Source organism: Camponotus vicinus, unplaced genomic scaffold (genome assembly GCF_025532165.1).
Source record: "Camponotus vicinus isolate PSW18456_S1 unplaced genomic scaffold, iyCamVici1.0 SCAF_3, whole genome shotgun sequence".
Classification (NCBI taxonomy): Eukaryota; Metazoa; Arthropoda; class Insecta; order Hymenoptera; family Formicidae; genus Camponotus; species Camponotus vicinus.
This window is the reverse complement of record NW_028141967.1, coordinates 18556285-18575225: the sequence shown is the minus strand read 5'-3', so window position 1 is coordinate 18575225 and position 18941 is coordinate 18556285. Positions and strand designations below refer to the sequence as shown.

Genomic DNA, 18941 nt, shown 5'->3' with positions numbered 1-18941 from the left:
CAACGAATTTGTGCGAAAAGCATATTCTTACTTTCGAATTAAATTGGGAAAATATAACGTTTAATTATATGTAAAATTACAGAAACAAAATATTTAATTTCATAAAAAAATACGAATACCAATTTAATTTTTAAAATTTTGATATATATACGATTTTTTTACGTACAAATATTACTCCAAATTATATATAATTATATTTTGATTGAATTTATGCAACAAGTATATTCTTATCTCCAAATTGAATTATGTAAAAAAATAGAATATTTAATTATACACAAAATTATGTAAATATTTAAAATATTTAATTTTATAAAAAGAGAGAGAAACATGAAATATAAATGTTAATTTAATTTTTGCAATATTTTTTCAACTTTATATTAACAAAGAAAGAAAAGATTCAAATATAATTAAAAGGGTGTTTGCTCGATATTTTTCATTGAAAATAGTAAAAAATTTCGAGGGGACAATCTCACATCAAAGATAGGTTTTAATACTGGACATAACTGATTTTCTGATAAATATAAGAATCTATCCAATAAAACTATAGTTTCCACTAATGGCGCTAACATCGTACGTAATGCGCCAAATATTACAATGTGTTGCCATCGACTTAAGTAAAACTTTACTTGCGAATTCTGAAAATCCGAATCTTTAGGTCGGAGATGCTCCTCAAAATTTGCAGTTGCAAGTGCGCAATATCTGTAATAATACAAGCATATTTAATATTATAATGATACATGTTCAATTACACTAGTATAAACATTAAATTCATTTCACTCAACTGTTTAAGCGTCATAGATTTTGTCACTTTGACATTCTTTACTTGAGAATGACGCAACTGACTGTCTCGTTTTATTAAGATAGTTTCCAAAATAGCTCTATAAGCATGTACCTAAAACATAATTTAATGATAACAGCTCTATGGCATATTTCAGAATATATGATATACTTAACTATTAAATCTTCATAATTTCCAGTTTTGAGTTTATCACAGTAACTCTCAATAGCATGACATGCTATTTCTAATGCCGTATAAGATAACTTGTAATTTGCAAATGATGACAGATATTTACTTAGTGGATACCCACTTAATGTGCTCACTGGATATCTAAATATTTTATTTATTATTTAGCATAATTATAATTACAAAAATTTATTTTCTGGTATCTCATAGACATACTTTAATGTTAATTTCATATAACAACACCCGACGATACAAATAAATCTTGTTTCACATTGAGATGTATAAAGTTTCAATAACGTAGCTGCAAGATCTCCACATGGATGTAGTCCCACAATTCCAAACCCAGATCTTTTTTCACTTAGATTAAAATCATTGGAAAATATTTTTTGGATATCATTGATTATCTTTGATTGATTAGAATTGGTATTTTCAAGTTTAATCGATACATGTTGCGGAAGATTAGCTGGCAAGTCAGGCAAATGTTTAGATAAAGATATTAATAATTCTTTATCCCATTTTCTGTCAATGAAAAGTTGTTAAATAAATTGTTATGAAGAATAATAATAGTATCAATAAAATATGCAAAAATTGCTAAAAATAATTAAAGAAGCTATTAAAAAATATTACCTTGCTTGCTGTGACAATTCTGTATCTTGTTCAATGCATATTACGCATAAATCATGTTTAAATGCTAAGGACCGAGCTAAATGACCCATTCCTGCTCCAATATCAACAATACATCTTGTCTTGGACTCTTGTGCACAATCTGCACATATCTATTATAAATAAATCTGTTATAGAGAATCTACAAATAATTTATATTCAATCTAAATTATTACTTTAAAAGAATTTATTTAATCGTACCTGTGCTATCTGTTGTATCTCGTGTCGTTTTTTTTTCTTAACATGTTTCAGAAAGAGATTATTATGTTTCTTCAAAGCAACATGTATCTCGTGTGATCTTTCATTCTTATTTTCCACGACAAAATTCTCCGAATTGCACTCGAATTTTTTTGCTCTGCCGCATCGCAAGATGCTTCCGTCATTTCGATGATCTCTGTCTAGTTGTAAATCCTTTGTTATCTGCCGAAGTGCAAGCAATGACAGTGGCCATACGCGTTTGCTATGAGATGAATTATATTATCGAATTACATTATGCATTAGTAAAATAAATATGTATCGCATTACAAGACCCCTGAAAATCCATTATCCGATAGTCAATCGAAATGTTCGACAAAAACTGCATTTTGTTTTAAGAATCGATGTGACGTAAAACTGAATGAACCATTGACATCTGATGTCAATGGAACATAAAAATATGAATCATTTAATACATATACTAGCAATCTACAAACAGCTGATGTATGACATTTGTTGAATTGATTGGCTATTGAGTAGAGAATTCCCAGAATCCCTGTCGAGATTCTCGGAATTCTCCGTTCAATAATCAATCGACGTATATTTAACAAACATCTTGTTGCAGAAATGTAATCCGTACCGTAATAAATCATCGACTTCATCGAATATCTCTGTCGCGCGTTATCGACCCGTTATAAGTGAAACGCACACTTAACTTACCACGAGATGTCATTAGCTAACCATTTCCCGAACTCTTCGGGCGATACAGTTTGCAGAAAGATCTTCCAGCTATTCGGCAGCTTTTCCCATAATTGCTCCTGGAAGAAGTCCTGCAGGACGAATTTTTCCATGTTAATAATTCATTTTTGAAGGATATATTGAAATAGAGGAGAGATGTGTACGAAATGTATGTATGTCATGCGTTTACACGACGATGTTTACATGTACGCGATTAAGCCCGAAAGAGAAATATCGTTCGGAAAATCAAAATACGGAATGGATGCCGAAGCTAATAGTTAATTGAGCTACATACCACGACATACGAGTCCAATAACCAGCTGTATGTGTCTAGTACATTGAAGATTTGTTGGATTGTTACGCGAACTTTAGAGCAAGTTCCACATGTGCACGTAACCACGGGGCCAGCCATTGTGTCGAGATGAACGGTGCAAAGTTCGTGTATCGAATTGTCCCGATGCGCAGGTTAGCCCATGTTTTTCAAAGTTTATTTGGCTTATGTTATCTATTTATTTATCAAATAACCATCGTCTCTGTTACTTTTTTTATAAATGCATTTTACTTGTGGAATCCTGATATGCAAATTTTTATTCACAAATTTTTGTTCAATGTCACATATTAAAATTTTTATATTATATATAATAATTTTTTATTTATTGTTATTTAAAATTTTATGAAAAAGTCACATTATCTATCACAAAAGTGGCTACAGAAATTTATTTCATATGAAATAAAAAATATAGTATATATGTATGAATTTTTTTACATATATTATTTAGTATTTTTTATGTAAACAGTTTATGCATTAATAGTAAACAAATTCTAATGTGTGGAAATCATTTCGCGATTTATTCTAGTCTCGTAAAAATAACGAACAGTCCACATACAATTTAAAAGTTAGGGTCCCCTCACTAATAAAAACACATCACTGCTAGCATAAGTGATTTAGCCGAGGAGAAAGTTGATACTTATTATTCATCATGCTCTTTATGATTTATTTAAGTTAATGGTGATAAAACATTGAGAGAGATGTTTAGAAAATTGATATAACATTTTTAATCAATTAAAAAAAATAAAAGGAAATGAATTTCCGACGAAACTATACCGATATTGCAACCTATACGAAGTGCAATGTGCTGAAATAGAAAGTGCAGAGAGCATAACATCAATTATAGACAATTTTTCGTCTTTAAGTATGTAATTATATAACGTAGTTATGTATTTTCCGTTTATATATAGTCGATACTCGTGGATATCTAGAATGTCTCGTTAAAACTTTTCTTCATTTTAAATTCGATTTAAAAAGACCGGCAGAATGTTTCATATTTTTAGGGGAATAAAAGTCTTACAAGTATGTACATTACATCGCGTGCTAGTTTCGGTTTGACACCATTTCTTAATTAGTTCAGATTTGTGCATACATAGCGTGCAATACTCTTGTAGATTATGAAATAATTTTCTCACGCTGGAAAAGATGAGTGAGAATTTTCCGTAATGAATTAAATCACCGCGCATATTAAATTGGATTACAGACAATGACATATATATTGTTGTATGACATTAGAATTGAAAATAAAAACAAAAGAATTTTTTTATAAATAAAATGAAAATAAATATATGACAATAAACATGTATGATAGTTAAAAAAATAATATTTGTAGTATAATCTAATAATTAAGTAATTTATAACAATATCAATGTTAAGTAATGTTAAACAATTTATTAAGATATAATGTTAAAATGATTTTTAATTAATTTGACATTTTTTCTCTCTTTCTCTTTACAAGATTTATTTTCAAATATTTATAGTTTAAAAAAAACAATATATATTACATTATATTTTAATGCAAAATGAATTTAACGGTATATAATATTTTTTAAATCAACAGACAGTGTTTTATTTAAAAAAGAAAATAGAAAATTTAAAAATAATAATGTTATCGTAAAAACTTTTTCTCTTTATTAATGTTTAATATAAATTTTTTAGCATGATTCGAGTTGTGCAAGTTTATAAAACTTGTGATTATTATTTGCCATAAAGATCATGCGACATTCTTGAAAAAGTAAGCGTGGAAAAGGTCTCGATCATTAACCGAGGATATCAAGGTCTCATAAAAAATGTCACATTGCAGAATTGCAGAATGACGATGAGAGCAGCTTGTAGGCTTTGTTTATTAATTATAAAAGCGAACGTTATTCCCGCGGCGTCCCACTTTACGGTACTTTCACTCTTCAACAGTTACGTTATTGCTCACATGAAGGTACTGCTCTCGAAGAAGATTATATGTATAGTTAGCGACTATGCTCGTAGAAGAATCATATCGTCTTCCCCTAGTTTCATGAGAACTGGGCAAATCAAATTCGCGCAATCTTTTGCCATAGCAGTTACGGAGATCGGTCTTGCAATCGCAGAAAGAGAGATGACGTGACAGAGAATTCTCGTCCCCGAGAAAATTTCCACGCTCTTTGTGCGTGAATACATGTGCAAATATAATAATTGTATAGCATAATATAAAATATATGCGTGCAACACATAAGATGTAAATATTATATACGATAAATTATTAAATTCCTACAGCTAATGTCGGTCGAAAAATGTATTTAATTAAGATGAATGTATTTAATAAAGATAATTGTGATAGTCATATTGTAGAAAACCAGTTAGAAAGTATCGTTTCAGGAAAAGTAATTTTATCACTATGCGTTCTTATTGTACAATGATACTGTATTTAGTAATATCTCGACGAGATATCGTGAATTTATAGATCAAGTAAATGCAATCTCGAGATGAGGCAAATGGAATAAAATCATATTACATAGTCTCATTCAATCCAAATAAGAAAATAAACAATATACAGCTATTGTTTTAAATAATTTCTAATAAAAATTTATATAATTTTTTTAGCACATTTAAGTTATATAAAATTACTTATATAAATATATTTATAATAATATCGGAAATTAAATAATATATCAATTTTACGATCAAACATTGTACAGTTACATGTATCTGTCATGTTTTAAGAGCGGATTTCCTTAAAATATCCACGGAGAAAACAGCTTGCAAGTTAGGATCTTACTGCTTGGCTTTTACGATGTTGCGGAAAAGTGATAAATCGTTTTCGCCTACGAGATAATATTCGGTTAGAGAAGAGAGTGTCCAGCAATGTGATATCATTTCGTAGCAAAGTGGCGATAAATCAACGTAAAATATCGTTTTGATTCGCGAATCGCTGTCTCGGACGGATGAACAGACGGATTCTGTATTTATCATCCTCGAATCTGCCGGCTGTTATTCGGATCTTCTTACGCCAGCGTACATATAAGTGAAAGTTAGCAAGTAGGACGCGCGACGTCCAATCTCGATGTCGATGACGTCTGGATGTCCGCCAGAGGCTGATCGCCACCGCCAGTACCATCGACTCGAAAAATTAATAAATGCCAATATTAAATGACCTAACTCCGATCACGCGAATGGCTTCTCCCGTGGCTTTTGAAATCGCACGATACTCTCTCGTAATCCGTCTCGTAATGTTCGATTCTCCTTCGAGCGATCGATGATCTCTCGAAGAGCTTCAGAAAAACGATAGAAAATCACACCGGTTTTGATGATCGGCCAAGCTAGAAACACGAAGACGGTTGCGCAAGTGCGAACACGAGAACTTTACGTCACTTTTGTAAAGCACTTTTGCAATCGAAGCAAGGCTCTCCCTTGGGTCATCTCGTTCAATTGCTCTATTAGATGTACGCCTTTCGTAATGACGAACATGATTTGTACACGATCTGCTATTATTTCTTGCGACTTAACGAGTTACCTCAGATCGTATCTCTCGTATCATATCTGGAAAAATATTTCATGTAATTTATAGAGCAGATCTGTCATATATTGACGTAACGGGATTCTAATAATCTCTTGCACCATGCGAAATCTTTTATAGAAGGTACAAGAAGAATCTGAGTACGTAGATTGAGTACGTCATTTTAGTCATCATTCTAATTATTATTTCTGAAAGTTGTATATTCATGATATTCCATCCTTTCTTTATTTGTATATAATACTTAGTTTTATATGAAGATACAATTATATATAATTATTGTAATCTATAATTATGTGCTTGTATATGTAATATGGCTTGTATGATATATAATTATATATTTATATAAAAAAATGTTTTTTTGAAAGCACATGTACAAACACACGCGTAAAAAGAGAAAGAAAGGATGGAATATCACTATTGTAGAAAATAAAAAAGGAACGGGGTAACAATTTCTGTTCTTGCATTTCTATAAAATTAATTAAGATTGCTTTCGCTTAGAGAATTCATTTGCAACGTACTTGTACTATTTAAAAGAATGAATATAAATGCAATTATTATTCGAGAGAAGCAAGATCCACGAGGGAAAGTCAATGGCTAAAATACTAATGATAATATAATTACAGACACGATTTAGATAATCACAGAGACCGAACACGGTCAAGAGTTATAATAAATCGTGTAATAATTAATCGTCGTGCGATTTATTAATAATCGAATTTATGTATTCTTTCTTGTAGACAAGAATCATCGGACGGATCGGAACCGATCACCTGTCTCGAGGAAGTCGCAGCTTAGCGCAGGTTATCCCATAGGGAAAGTAATCGTGTTCGCTCGAATTGACGGCATAAAGAGACTCAGCGCGGCTCTTTCACCGAATAGCTCTCGGTATGCACGGTGTCGAGAGAAGAAAGAAAGGCAGGTTTCGATTTCGATGGGCCTTGGAGGTCGCGGAAGAGCGTGATGGCGTTTAGTATAATCGTCCCCTCCATGGTCAATTGGACGGATTTGAAGAAAGTCGTCGTTGTGAAGAAGATACACTCCATACCGCGCGAATCTTTCTCTCTCTTCCTACCGTTTTCAGTTATGTACATGTCTGCATGTACCACGAACACAAATACCAATGAGACGTGCGCATCGAGCGGCCCCGGAGAAAGGTGCTGCTCCACCGTCTTCGATATTAGAGAGGAGCTTCTTGAGGAGCGGTGGCCTCAAGGTGGTGGTGGCATCGAGTAGGGAGAAACGGGCCCCTGGGCTTGATCTGTCCTCAGTTCCCATGCGAGGCTTCGCTCGATATCGTCCAGCAAGACACGCACGATCGTCTCGAGCGGTGTCATGTCGCGAATCAGCCGTCTCTAACGCGAGAATCGGCCGGTGAGAGAAGTGCGTGACCCTTTCCGCGGATCAAACGAGGAAGAGGGACGACGAACAACTGCAACATGCGGTTCGCTAAGCTGGTAATTATTATAACAGGGCATTCGCGAGGAGGGCGAGGATGGACCCCTTAGATCGCTTGTACTTTCATCATAATAAGCGTGTCGCGCGAGACCCTCTTGATTCTATCATTTGTAATCAGCGAGCGTATCGGCGCTCGTGAAACGGGGAAAGTGCATTAATAAAACTCGGCGAACGAGACCGGCAATGAAACGACCGATAATCTCTGCACGGATAATTGACCGTTTATAATCACAGGCATGTTTCATCATCGGTACCACTTTCCTTTAGTTAATCTCGCAGCTCCGAATACGGCTTCGAAATCGGCGCGTGTATCTTGTGTTAAAAAAGATGCTCAGGACCTTATTCTGAATATGCTAACCAGTGCCGAGAGAGGCACCGAATTCTCGAAGTGAAACGCGACGCCATACAGTCTTGAACTTTGATTCTCTCTTTCTTTCTCTTCACCCACTTTTCGGTTGACTTCATAAAATTAATCGCATACATTGAAGCATATCTTATTGCGTGATCATGTGTATATTTTAGAAATTGTGGGGAAGAATGATAAAAATTGATTAGATTTAATTATATTTTTAATTAGTTTATTATAAAACTTTATTATATAATTTATAAAAAATAATTTATAAAAAATAATGAGAAAATAAGTCATTTAATCTTGTCAATAATTACATCAGTAGAACACACGAAAATCTGCAATCCCTCGGTAATAAAAGTTTGGGAACCGAGCGATTTCAAAGAAACGAGAAACGTCGCAAGTCGGCCTCGCTATATCGAGAGCGCGATCACAACTGGGAATCGCTTATCAGGCTAACTGTTCCTCGATTCTCGCTAGCATACCAATCGATCCGAGACCTGTTAAGGTCTTGGGTACGTTTTCTGGTTATTAAACGGGTTACTCGGTTATCAGAGCGCGTAAAGTTCCCCTTCTTTATATTTTAGCTCGCTATGTTAATCGATTTAAAACAGTGACATCATCGATTTATTAGACTATGCAAATGATGTAAATCATTTTTTATGCTATTTCTTAGAGACTTGAATTATTGCTAAAAAAATTATTAATATTTTATCGAACTTGGAGTTAGCACTAGAAAAGAAAAATTTATTTCTCTCATATTTGAAGTAGTAATATTTGTAATGAATATTAATTTTATAAATATCAATATGGCCAGCGTTACGAAGTAAAAAAATATTTTGTCAATACGTCGATTCTTTTTTTTCTAGGCATTCTTGGCGGCGACGCTTCTCGTCGCCGCAGCTTTTGCCAAGGAGGAGAGTTCATCGAAGAACCGCGATAAACGTCAGCAACTCGCCTTCCTGCGAAAGGGCGGTCGTCTGCCGCCATATGCAGTGCAGATGGAACCGATAGTGCAATACTCTCAAAGGGATCCTCTGTATAATCCTTTAGCGAGTCCGAAGAGTGATGATCTGTACGAGGAGAGTCCACTAAGTTACTATCCAACGGAACCTGAGCCGATCATTGAGATCATTATTAAAGAATCTAATGAATCTTTGCCGACTCCAGCACCACCGCCGCCTCCACCTCAACCACGACCAACTAAGGAACCTATTCAGGTGTTTTATGTGAAATACGAGAAGAAAAAAGGTTACGGTGACAAGACTCGCGTCGTCTACGATTCGCCGATTCCCGCGCTGACGCCAGTGGAGGAGCATGAGGAGATTAAATCGGATAATCATGCGCCGTACGCTGAGGAACCGACACAGACAGCAACGTTGGCGCCGCTTCCGGAACCATCGACAACTTTGCGCGCTATCATTCGACCTGATAGCGAAGTATATCACTCCGGCGGTAGCGGCATCCGTGTGACTTTCGGCACCGAGCAGGTACCACCCAATAGTCACAGCAAGCGCAGCGATTTGGAGACGCCCAATAGTGCGCAACAGCATACTAGCAAACCGACGGCAGCTCCGGGATCGCCGAAAAGACAGCATGGTCCCTATCAACCGCTGCAACCAGCGGTGCATCCTCCGCGAGTGCCACCTGCATTTCCACAACAACGTATCATTAACTCGTTCCCACCTCAGCAACAAGCGCTGCAGCAGCTGCCAACATTTTTACAGCAGCAGCAGCAGGCGCCGACGTTCTTGCAACAGCAGCAGCAGCAGCCGCCACCACCACCATCACCACCACTACCATCGCATCATCAAGCGTTTCCGCCTCAGCAACCTTTGAGAAATCCACCATCACCGCCATCGAGATCGCCGCAGCGGCATCCTATAACAATTCAGGGTTTGCCAGAAGTGCAACAACGCGCGCCGTTTAATAATTTTGGACCGCCACCGCATCGTGTCAACATCAATCACCCGCAGCAACCCGGATTCCCACCCACTTTATCGATATCGCATCAGAGTGTGCACTTGCAAAATCAACCGCTACCATTACCACAAAATAATTTTGCGGAACCGCCTCAACAACCGCCCCAACAACCGCCCCAACAACCGCCTCAACAATTGCCTCAACAACTGCCACAACAACTGCCACAACAACTGCCACAACAACCACTATCCATTAGACCTGGAGGCTTTAATTCGGAATCGCCGCAACAACCTTTGCCAAGGCCAAATAGTTTCAATGTTGAACTCCCACCACAATCACTACCTCCATTCAAACAGCAGGAACTGGAAAAGCAGCGGTATCACGAGCAACGACGACAGCAAGAACTGTTAAAGCAACGAGAACATCAACGACAACATGAGCAGCAGCGACATCAAGAACACCAACGATTTCTGGAGCAACAAAGACAAATCGAGCAACAGAGATTATTAGAGCAGCAGAGGCAGCAGGAACATCAGAGGCAACAGGAGCATCAAAGACTCCAAGAACAGCAGCGATTGCAAGAACAACAACGTTTACAGGAACAGCAACGCCTACAGGAACAGCAACGTATCCAAGAACAACAACAATTGCAAGAACTACAACGTTTGCAGGAACAACGTAGGCGGAAGCAGGAACAGGAGCAAAAGATTCTTCAAGAACAACATTATCGCGCGCAACTTAAATATAATCAGCCGCAGTTTCAACAACCTCAACGATCGGCAGGCGAAATCTTTAAAGCCGTACCAAAGCTGGAGCAGCATTATTCAATCAGAGAGAATCCGCTACATCCTGGTCCGTTCCCACCAAATCCCACGATAGTGCAACCAACTGCGTTTCCTGAAATTTCTCAGAACCAGTTTGTTTCAGCGCAACCGCTCAATATTCTTCACGATCCCGAGCAACTCTCCGGGAATCTACCGAATCGTTTCATCTCGACCGATACTCTTCAGCAGCAACATCAACAATTAAACGCGAAACATCAAACCTATCAAAATAATCAACAGAGCTTCTTCTCGCAGAATCGTCCGGAACAACGACCGCAGATCGCTTCCTCTCAAACGCAATCTATATGGGGCAGCCGGCCGATATTCCAGAATAATCCCACGCAAAAGATCTATGCGACGCCAGTTAGCCCTTCTGAAGAGTTCAACTCGCTGTCGACCGCCAAAACGTTCCTACCGACAACGACGACGACTACCACTACTACTACCACCACTACTACTACTACCACTACCGAGGCACCAACAACTCTCTCGCCGAACAAGGCGGCCAAGATCAAGGAGAACATCGCCAACCTGCCGGACGAAGTGCCGGATGATATCAGGGAACAGCTATTGAGTTCCGGGATCCTGGGCAACGCCGACATACAGATTCTCGATTACGACAAGATTGGCGACATACCGATCGAGAAACTACCGCCGGAAGCGCTGGCGAATTTCTACGGTGCCGGAGGCGGTGCGGCGATCGCCGCCGGCAGCGAGCCCGTGCCAGCGATCGCCAGGAGGCCGGTGACGAAGACGACGCAGCGTATATCGAGCGGAGAGAATTCGTCATCGTCGAAGAAGTCCACCGTCACCGTCTCTACGAGCGGCGGCGGCTCGACTAAGTTCGAACAGGCTACCTTACGACCCGGCGGCGTCGAGATGAAAGTAGTACGCTTTGATCCGAATACGGAGCAAGGCCGGGCCGTTGCGGAGCAGCACATACGGGACGACGCGACCCGGCTCGAGCCGGTAACCGTGGGAGCCGGAGACCCCGTTCAATACAATCGTTACTTACCGCTTAAAGTGAGCGGTGCGTCCTTCCCGATACCAGACGTGCCAGAGCTCAATGGCCGCAAGATCTCGAGCGTCGTGGTGCTAGCACCTGTCGACTATGACTTTCTCGGCGGCGAGGAGAAGGAGATCACGGATTCGCAGCGGCGCGGTAGAAAGATCAGTGGCGACGTGCAGCCGGTCAGATTTCTCGCCGGGGACACCCTCAAACAGCTCGTGAAGAAGCCCACCGCGGAGAACTACAAGAAGTGGCTCGAGCAGGAGAGCCGCACCGAGCCGCAGAGGCAGTCCGTCGTGCTCCTCGTGACCATGTGAGTATCAATTATCTTAACGAGCGTTTCACGTAGATTGTTATGTAATTCGTTTTTCATTAATACTTTAAGACACTTTTTACGTTGATTAAAAATGTTGATCGGTTGCAAGATTTTTATTGCAATATAAATATTAAGCAATGACTGTTTTTTATTTTTGTGATTTTCTAGAAAATTAATTTATTGCATTACATTGAAGATAAAGATTTATAATAGGCAAAACTGAACTTATATACTTTCAGATGTAATAGGATTATTATTGATTAAATAAAAGCTTCTTTTCTACTTTTTAATGCGCATATATAGTATGTATAATTAAATATTCTCTAATCTAATAAATATCCTAACACTTGTTATTTATTCTTATTTTGTTAATTCGTAATCTACTTACAGCTTCTAAATTTTTGTTACATTCTTTAATATATCCAACATCTTATAATTTTATATCAAGAATTCAATTCCTTCGTAATTTTGTCTTTTCATTTTTATGTTATACATATGTATCATGCTAATCAGATATTTGCTTCACTAAGTCTTTAACATATACGATTCTCAGCGTGTATTATTATCGATAGTTTACCTATCCCGCGAATCTACTTGAAAGTCAAGAAATTCGCTAGTGCTACGCGCTTTCACTAACCGCGATTTTTCAGGCCGAGAGACGGCGGCAATCAGGGTGACAAGGAAATCTTCATGTATGATGTGACCTCTGGATCCGTCAGCAAACTGGCCGGTGACCTCTCGACAGCTTTTGTGGACGCCGCCGAAAGCAATTCTGACGGCACTGATTCTATCGAAAATCCCTTCTCGACATACTAATTTTATTAAAAAAAAAAAAGAGCTCTTCACTTTAGGTGCTTAAAACATTTGTGGCCGTACGCAGAGAGAATACTTTTTTCTGAAAGTTTCATAATTTATTATATCCCCTAGTGTGCGTGTTATTGCATTTTATACTTTATTTTTTTATATTTGTTTTTCTTTTAACTTTATTTCAATTTAAACTAATTATCTCCTTACATTGTTCCTGGTATAATTAATCTAATATTTTTCAAATCGTTTAAGTAAAATTTAATTTTTTATCTCGTTCGTTCTCATTTTGCAACAACAGAAGAGGAATGGACCTTTATAAATCGATCGTATAGTAATAAATACTAAACGCTGATATGTAAAATAGTATAAAAAGGCGGATATATTTTCTGAATTGTCACATGATGCATTTTTATTGCAATTGGAATAATAACAGAGGTAGTTGGTTTTCAGAATGAGGTAGAGAGTCGCAGCATGGCAAATTATGTACTTCAAATTCATAAGTATTCTTGTAGATATCTTGATTATGTATTATTATGTACATAAGAATAATTTTGTACTTTTTTATACAAAATAAAACGCAGTCTCTTGATGTTTGCACATGTCTATATGTATTTTTTCTAGCTTATGTGTGTGTTCCAATTACGGCATATCTATTGTGTCAAAATATATTTAATATTCATTTTCAATAAAAATATGCAGTATTAGTGCAATCATCGATTTGTTTGAATATTTGAAACTCACTTATTTTATATATTTAAGACCATAAACCTGTTGAAAAAATGATACGTTTTTCCATATATACAACATTAAAATATCTTTAAATTAATCTTCTAATTTTACATATGCAACACGACATTGCAATATTTAATGTTAAAATCATAATTAATATTAAAATTTTTAGGAATGAAAATTTAATAAAAATAGAGGAAAAGTATCCTGTGAAATATATATTTAATAATTGTTATTATATATAATAATAATAATAAATTATATATGTATATATATTATTTAGTGGAAGAGGACACGAGCTTTGCGATATAAGGCCTGTTCTGATATTCTGCTAATATCAGAAATGGAAATTAGAATTCTGCTAATATCTGGAAATCTGTAATTTATGACTGTCTCTATATTTGTCTGATTTTGTCCACCTCATCTAGTTCAGATATGAACCATAGCACGGACACAAACCACCTGTACTGTTACCGAGCGAACGGACATAGTTCATGTCCTTTCTCAGGCGGCGCTCAGACTTGGTTACGTTTCGATATTCACTGCCAATACGGAAAATCTATAGTTTACGTTACGTATACTATAGATTTTCAGTACTGATAGTTTATACAGAGAGAAGACTGAGAGATGTCATGGCCCGCTTTTAGGTGATCCCTGGAAGCGATACTCCCTCTGTGGACATTAAAAACGTGGACATGTACTACAAAACCAATGTCCACGAATATTCTCAGAGGATAACATATATGTCCCTCTGATAATATAAATAATATAAATAAAAATATAAATAATTTAATTAATAATAATTTATTATATAAAAATATTAGTATGTTCTCTCTTTTCACGCTATTATTTATTTATTTATTTATGTGTCTTCTTTTTCTTTTTCTCAACATCATTTATATTTATTTATTTATTTATTTATTTATTTATTTAGTTCACTCTAAGTCAGTCTTTTAAAATGCAAAACTAAGTATTATAAAATTTGACTTCGGAAAAGCGCGGTAAAACAATCGAATAAATTCAAATCATTAGCATAACAAAAGGTTCTGTGATACATCAATCGTTTGATAATTAATTTAAAATAAAATATACCCCTCTCTATAATTTAAAATTCCGCGTGTATATGTAGTACGTAAAATATTTCGGCAGAGAATTATCAATAATATCATGTTTGGCCTTGGCGACGTATAACAAGCGCGCTATACATGTCCCGGCTTTGTCATCATTCGCACGGTGACTCTCGAGTAATAAAGTAGTGATGAGGAATGCTTCGTATATTATAATTTTTGAACCAAACACGATTACGATTAGTATCGAAACATAATTTGCTATAAATATTAATAAGTATTAATTAATTAAAAATTAATTAACGACATGAAACTGTATCGCAACGATAAATCTTTATCGAATCGCATTCATTCACTACTGCGAATAAAAATTGAAACAGGGGATACATAAAAGGGCATAAAAGAATTAATTATGTTATGATCTTTCAATCATATTGATGCTTATTATAATGATATTTCCTTACCAATATGAGAATTAAGTATATTTCGACCAATGCTTTAAATATTCTCAATTCTTGTTAATTAAACAATATACAATTTAATCGAGAATCGATAAAATGATAGGAATACAAAATATTAAATAATCACTTCAATCATTGTGATCTTTACGGACAATAATTATTATTTTAATACTTAGAGTCAAATATATTTCACCCATGTTACTTTATCGTACTACTTGACAATCTAAATGTAATTTGCATTATGAGAGAACATGAAGTAAAACAATCGAATTACAGATGCAAATAATTAACGTAACGAAATGCTTCGTGATAAATTGTTTAATTAATAATCAATAAATTAAAGTACTTCTGTTATTTAATATTTCGCGTTAGTGTATATTTTATAATATATAAAATATTTCAACGAATTGTCGATAACGGTGTTCGACTTTGGCAATATAAAATGTAAACAGTAGCATACTATACGTTACGGCTTTGTCATCATTTGCACGATGACTCTCGAGTAATAAAGTAGTGGTGAGAAACGCTTCGTATATTGTAATTTTTGTACTAAACACAATTACAATTAGTATCAAAACATAATTTGCTATAAATATTAATAATTAAAAATTAATTAACTTTTGATAAACGACATGAAACTGTATCGCAACGATAAATATTTATTGAATCGTAATCATTCATTACTGCGAATAAAAATTGAAACAGGGGATACATAAAAGGGAACAAGAGAATTAAATATATTATGATCTTTTGATCATCGATGCTTATTATAATATTTCTTTAACAATATTAAAATTAAATATATTTAAATATATCTTTAACAATATTAGAATTAAATATATTTCGACCAATGCTTTAAATTTTCTCAATTCTGGTTAATTAAACATACAATAATATAATATACAATTTAATCGAGAATCGATAAAATGATAGGAATACAAAATATTAAATAATCACTTCGATCATTGTGACCTTTACGGACAATAATTATTATTTTAATACTTAGAGTCACAAATATATTCCATCCGTGTTACTTTATCATTCTACTTGACAATTTAAATATAATTTGGGGGGGGGGGGGAATTGTGAAAGAACACGAAATAAAACAATCGAATTATAGATGCAAATAATTAGCATAACCAAAGACTTCATGATGAATAGTTTAATAAATAATCAATTAATCTTAATCAATAAATTAAAATTCTATAATTTAATATTCCTCGCGCAAATATTTTATATTACAGAAAATATTTCAGCAATGAGAGAATTATCAATAACACTGTGTTCGACCTTGATAAACAGTATAGCGCTATTGTTAATATGTTACATGGCTTTATTATCATTCGCACAGTGATCTTGAGTAGTGACGTGAGAGACGTTTCACATATTATCAAATTCTTTCTTTACATAGTCAACCTTGGCGATATAAACAGTACCGCGGTAATGTTTCTGACTTACGATCATTCGCTCAGTGGCTCTTGAGCAGTGAAGTAGTGATGTGAGACGTATCATATATTATCAAATTCTTTCTCTGAACACAATTGCAAGTGCAACGAGGAACTTTTCGTGAATGAGTGTAAGTGCAACGAGGAATTCAAATCAGTGCAACGAGGATTGAAGTGCCATGAGGAAAAAGCGAAGAAAGCAAAAGAAAAGAGGAGGTTTTGGAAATGGATGGACCAATGATATATGATGTAAGTCATTAATATAAATTATTTATCACACTCATTATTTATTATACTGTTGCGTCCCCGCGTCCCGTCCCGCTGAATGTATTCACCCGTTGAATTTTTTCGAAGAGAATCGTTTCCGCGCGCGTTGTCAAGATGTTATAAACAACGATTGTTAGAGAGTCTGAGCCCAGTTGTCAAGCTGTGCGGACGCGCGTTTATTTGTGATCCGTTTTACGATTATTTTGAATTCTTGTATGTTACTCGCGGTTTATTAAAATTCTTGTGCACCTTAAATCGCGTTATTATTTACGAGTGCACGAACGTCAGCATATGCCGATTGTGTCGCGCGCATTCGATACATATCGTTCCGCGGACGCAATAATATATAAATTATTTATCATTAGTATATATTCAAAATATACATATTTCACGTTTCGTTTTATTTCTTTGATAGTGATAGTGATTCAGTAGTTTTAAATTGTAACATATATAATACATATACTTATAAAAGTATTCCATTTTATTTTAAAATAATTAAAACATTTATAAAATTTTTTATTAATTAATATTTTCAGATAGTTCTTATATTTTATAAAACATTTCATATTAATATATTTATTTAAATATTTCATATATAAAAATATAGAAATTTTTTTATTTATCATATTTTTGAAAGTTTATATCTACAAGAAATGTAAATTATTTTGTAATTACGCGATTTATAACATTAAAATATATCTATTTAAAAGTAAAAATTAATTGCACGCAATAATTAGTTTTAAAATCAATTATTTTGAACATTGCTTTATATAATAGATTTTCTTTTATCTTTTATATTTTTATTTATCGTTTATATTTGCGAATTTAAATTTATGTACTGTATTACAAAATAAATTTCAAATTATGTATTATATTATATATAAAATTATATATAATATAACCCTCCCATGGAGTACGCCTTGTCGCGATGGGAGGGCTTAGTATTTGGATGGTGCCTTGAGGTTTATCTTAAATTTTTCTATTTATGATAAATCTTAAGGTGCCTGAATGGGAAGCTAAGTACCCTTTCGCGTCGTCGGTGCCGTTAACGTGCCGCGGATGGCAAGCGCTTCGTTACCGCGTTTTCGCGTTGTAGTATTCTCGCGTCGTCGCGTTTTCGCGGAATTTTTGGACTTTTCATATAAAATCCCAATTTCATTTATTGTCACGAGTCTCTACTTCCGATGTTAACTAACTGGGATGTTTCGAGTTTGCACACGTTGCTATGCAACGTACACTCTTGCTTCGTGCTTCGTCAAGTGATTCGGCCCGAATTAGTTAGAACTCGATCGATTGCTCGGAATGGTCGTCAATGGGTCCCTTCTCTTTGCTCGTCTACAGCCACACGCACTGCGTGTGTTAACTTTGTCGAGAAGTCGAGTGGATTCCCCTAGGCACGATTTTCGCTCGGTAAAAGGGGTTGCCTCCCCATTTTCTAAATTGCTGAATGTAAGCATTTAAAAAATGTGGGTATCCTCTTCTTTTGCCGTCTACTAGCCTGGTGTAGCATATAGCAACCGCGAGAGGCATAATATGTCCGGGCGGAGCACCTGAAATCGTGCTTAGCGGGTCCAGGTTCGATACGAGATAGGATAATTATGCGCGAAAAAAAGTTGGTGAACTTCATTTTCCTCTATTTCCGTCAATCGTTTCGTCTTCTTTCCGGTTTGGGCCTAATCCTTGCTCGTTGTATCGTTGCATTCCCGACCTGTTGACTCGAAACTGATTTTCGTAAGTGAAATGGGATTTTTGCTCGTACCGAAACCGGGAGTGCCGTTCAAAGTATGTACATATTAAGTATATACATCGCGCGATCAAATAAAAAGTTTTTAATCGCATCGAAAGTGCGGAAACCGTTAAGTATCGCGCGTAAAATAGCGGAAATAGCGATATAAAAATATCGCTCGTGAG

The 18941-nt window shown here is 35.5% G+C and overlaps 2 protein-coding genes across 5 annotated transcripts; one reads left to right on the top strand and one right to left on the bottom strand.

Annotated features, from left to right (window-relative positions):
- Positions 1-328: 328 nt before the first annotated feature.
- Positions 329-3038, bottom strand: LOC145968822 (methyltransferase-like protein 25B). 3 transcript variants are annotated; one of them, XM_083094633.1, is made up of 8 exons: positions 2856-3038; positions 2543-2652; positions 1829-2087; positions 1592-1740; positions 1181-1483; positions 955-1108; positions 783-892; positions 329-699 (listed from the first exon to the last, which is right to left on the bottom strand). In XM_083094633.1, exons 1-8 carry the CDS (start codon positions 2970-2972, stop codon positions 408-410), a joined length of 1494 nt encoding a protein of 497 aa, XP_082950759.1. In that variant the 5' UTR covers positions 2973-3038; the 3' UTR covers positions 329-407. The 3 variants fall into 3 exon arrangements, with proteins under 3 accessions (XP_082950759.1, XP_082950760.1, XP_082950761.1); XM_083094634.1 differs by lacking the exons at positions 2543-2652; positions 2856-3038 and adding an exon at positions 2320-2499 and having other exon boundaries at positions 1829-2047; XM_083094635.1 differs by lacking the exons at positions 2543-2652; positions 2856-3038 and adding an exon at positions 2117-2313 and having other exon boundaries at positions 1829-2047.
- LOC145968821 (uncharacterized) lies at positions 2338-13650 on the top strand. 2 transcript variants are annotated; one of them, XM_083094631.1, is made up of 4 exons: positions 2338-3025; positions 7116-7832; positions 9052-12251; positions 12905-13650. In XM_083094631.1, the coding sequence occupies exons 2-4, from the start codon at positions 7815-7817 to the stop codon at positions 13068-13070; spliced, it is 3384 nt and encodes a 1127-aa protein (XP_082950757.1). In that variant the 5' UTR covers positions 2338-3025; positions 7116-7814; the 3' UTR covers positions 13071-13650. The 2 variants fall into 2 exon arrangements, with proteins under 2 accessions (XP_082950757.1, XP_082950758.1); XM_083094632.1 differs by lacking the exon at positions 7116-7832.
- Positions 13651-18941: the final 5291 nt, after the last annotated feature.

Excerpts from the sequence above, each read along its gene's own strand:
- LOC145968822 (XM_083094633.1), bottom strand. The coding sequence starts at position 2,972 with ATGGCTGGCCCCGTGGTTACGTGCACATGTGGAACTTGCTCTAAAGTT. Across the intron at positions 1,741-1,828 it reads AGATACAACAGATAGCACAG|ATATGTGCAGATTGTGCACA; the intron begins GTACGATTAAAT and ends TATTTATAATAG. Across the intron at positions 1,484-1,591 it reads GAATTGTCACAGCAAGCAAG|AAAATGGGATAAAGAATTAT; the intron begins GTAATATTTTTT and ends TTTCATTGACAG.
- LOC145968821 (XM_083094631.1), top strand. Across the intron at positions 12,252-12,904 it reads GTCGTGCTCCTCGTGACCAT|GCCGAGAGACGGCGGCAATC; the intron begins GTGAGTATCAAT and ends GCGATTTTTCAG.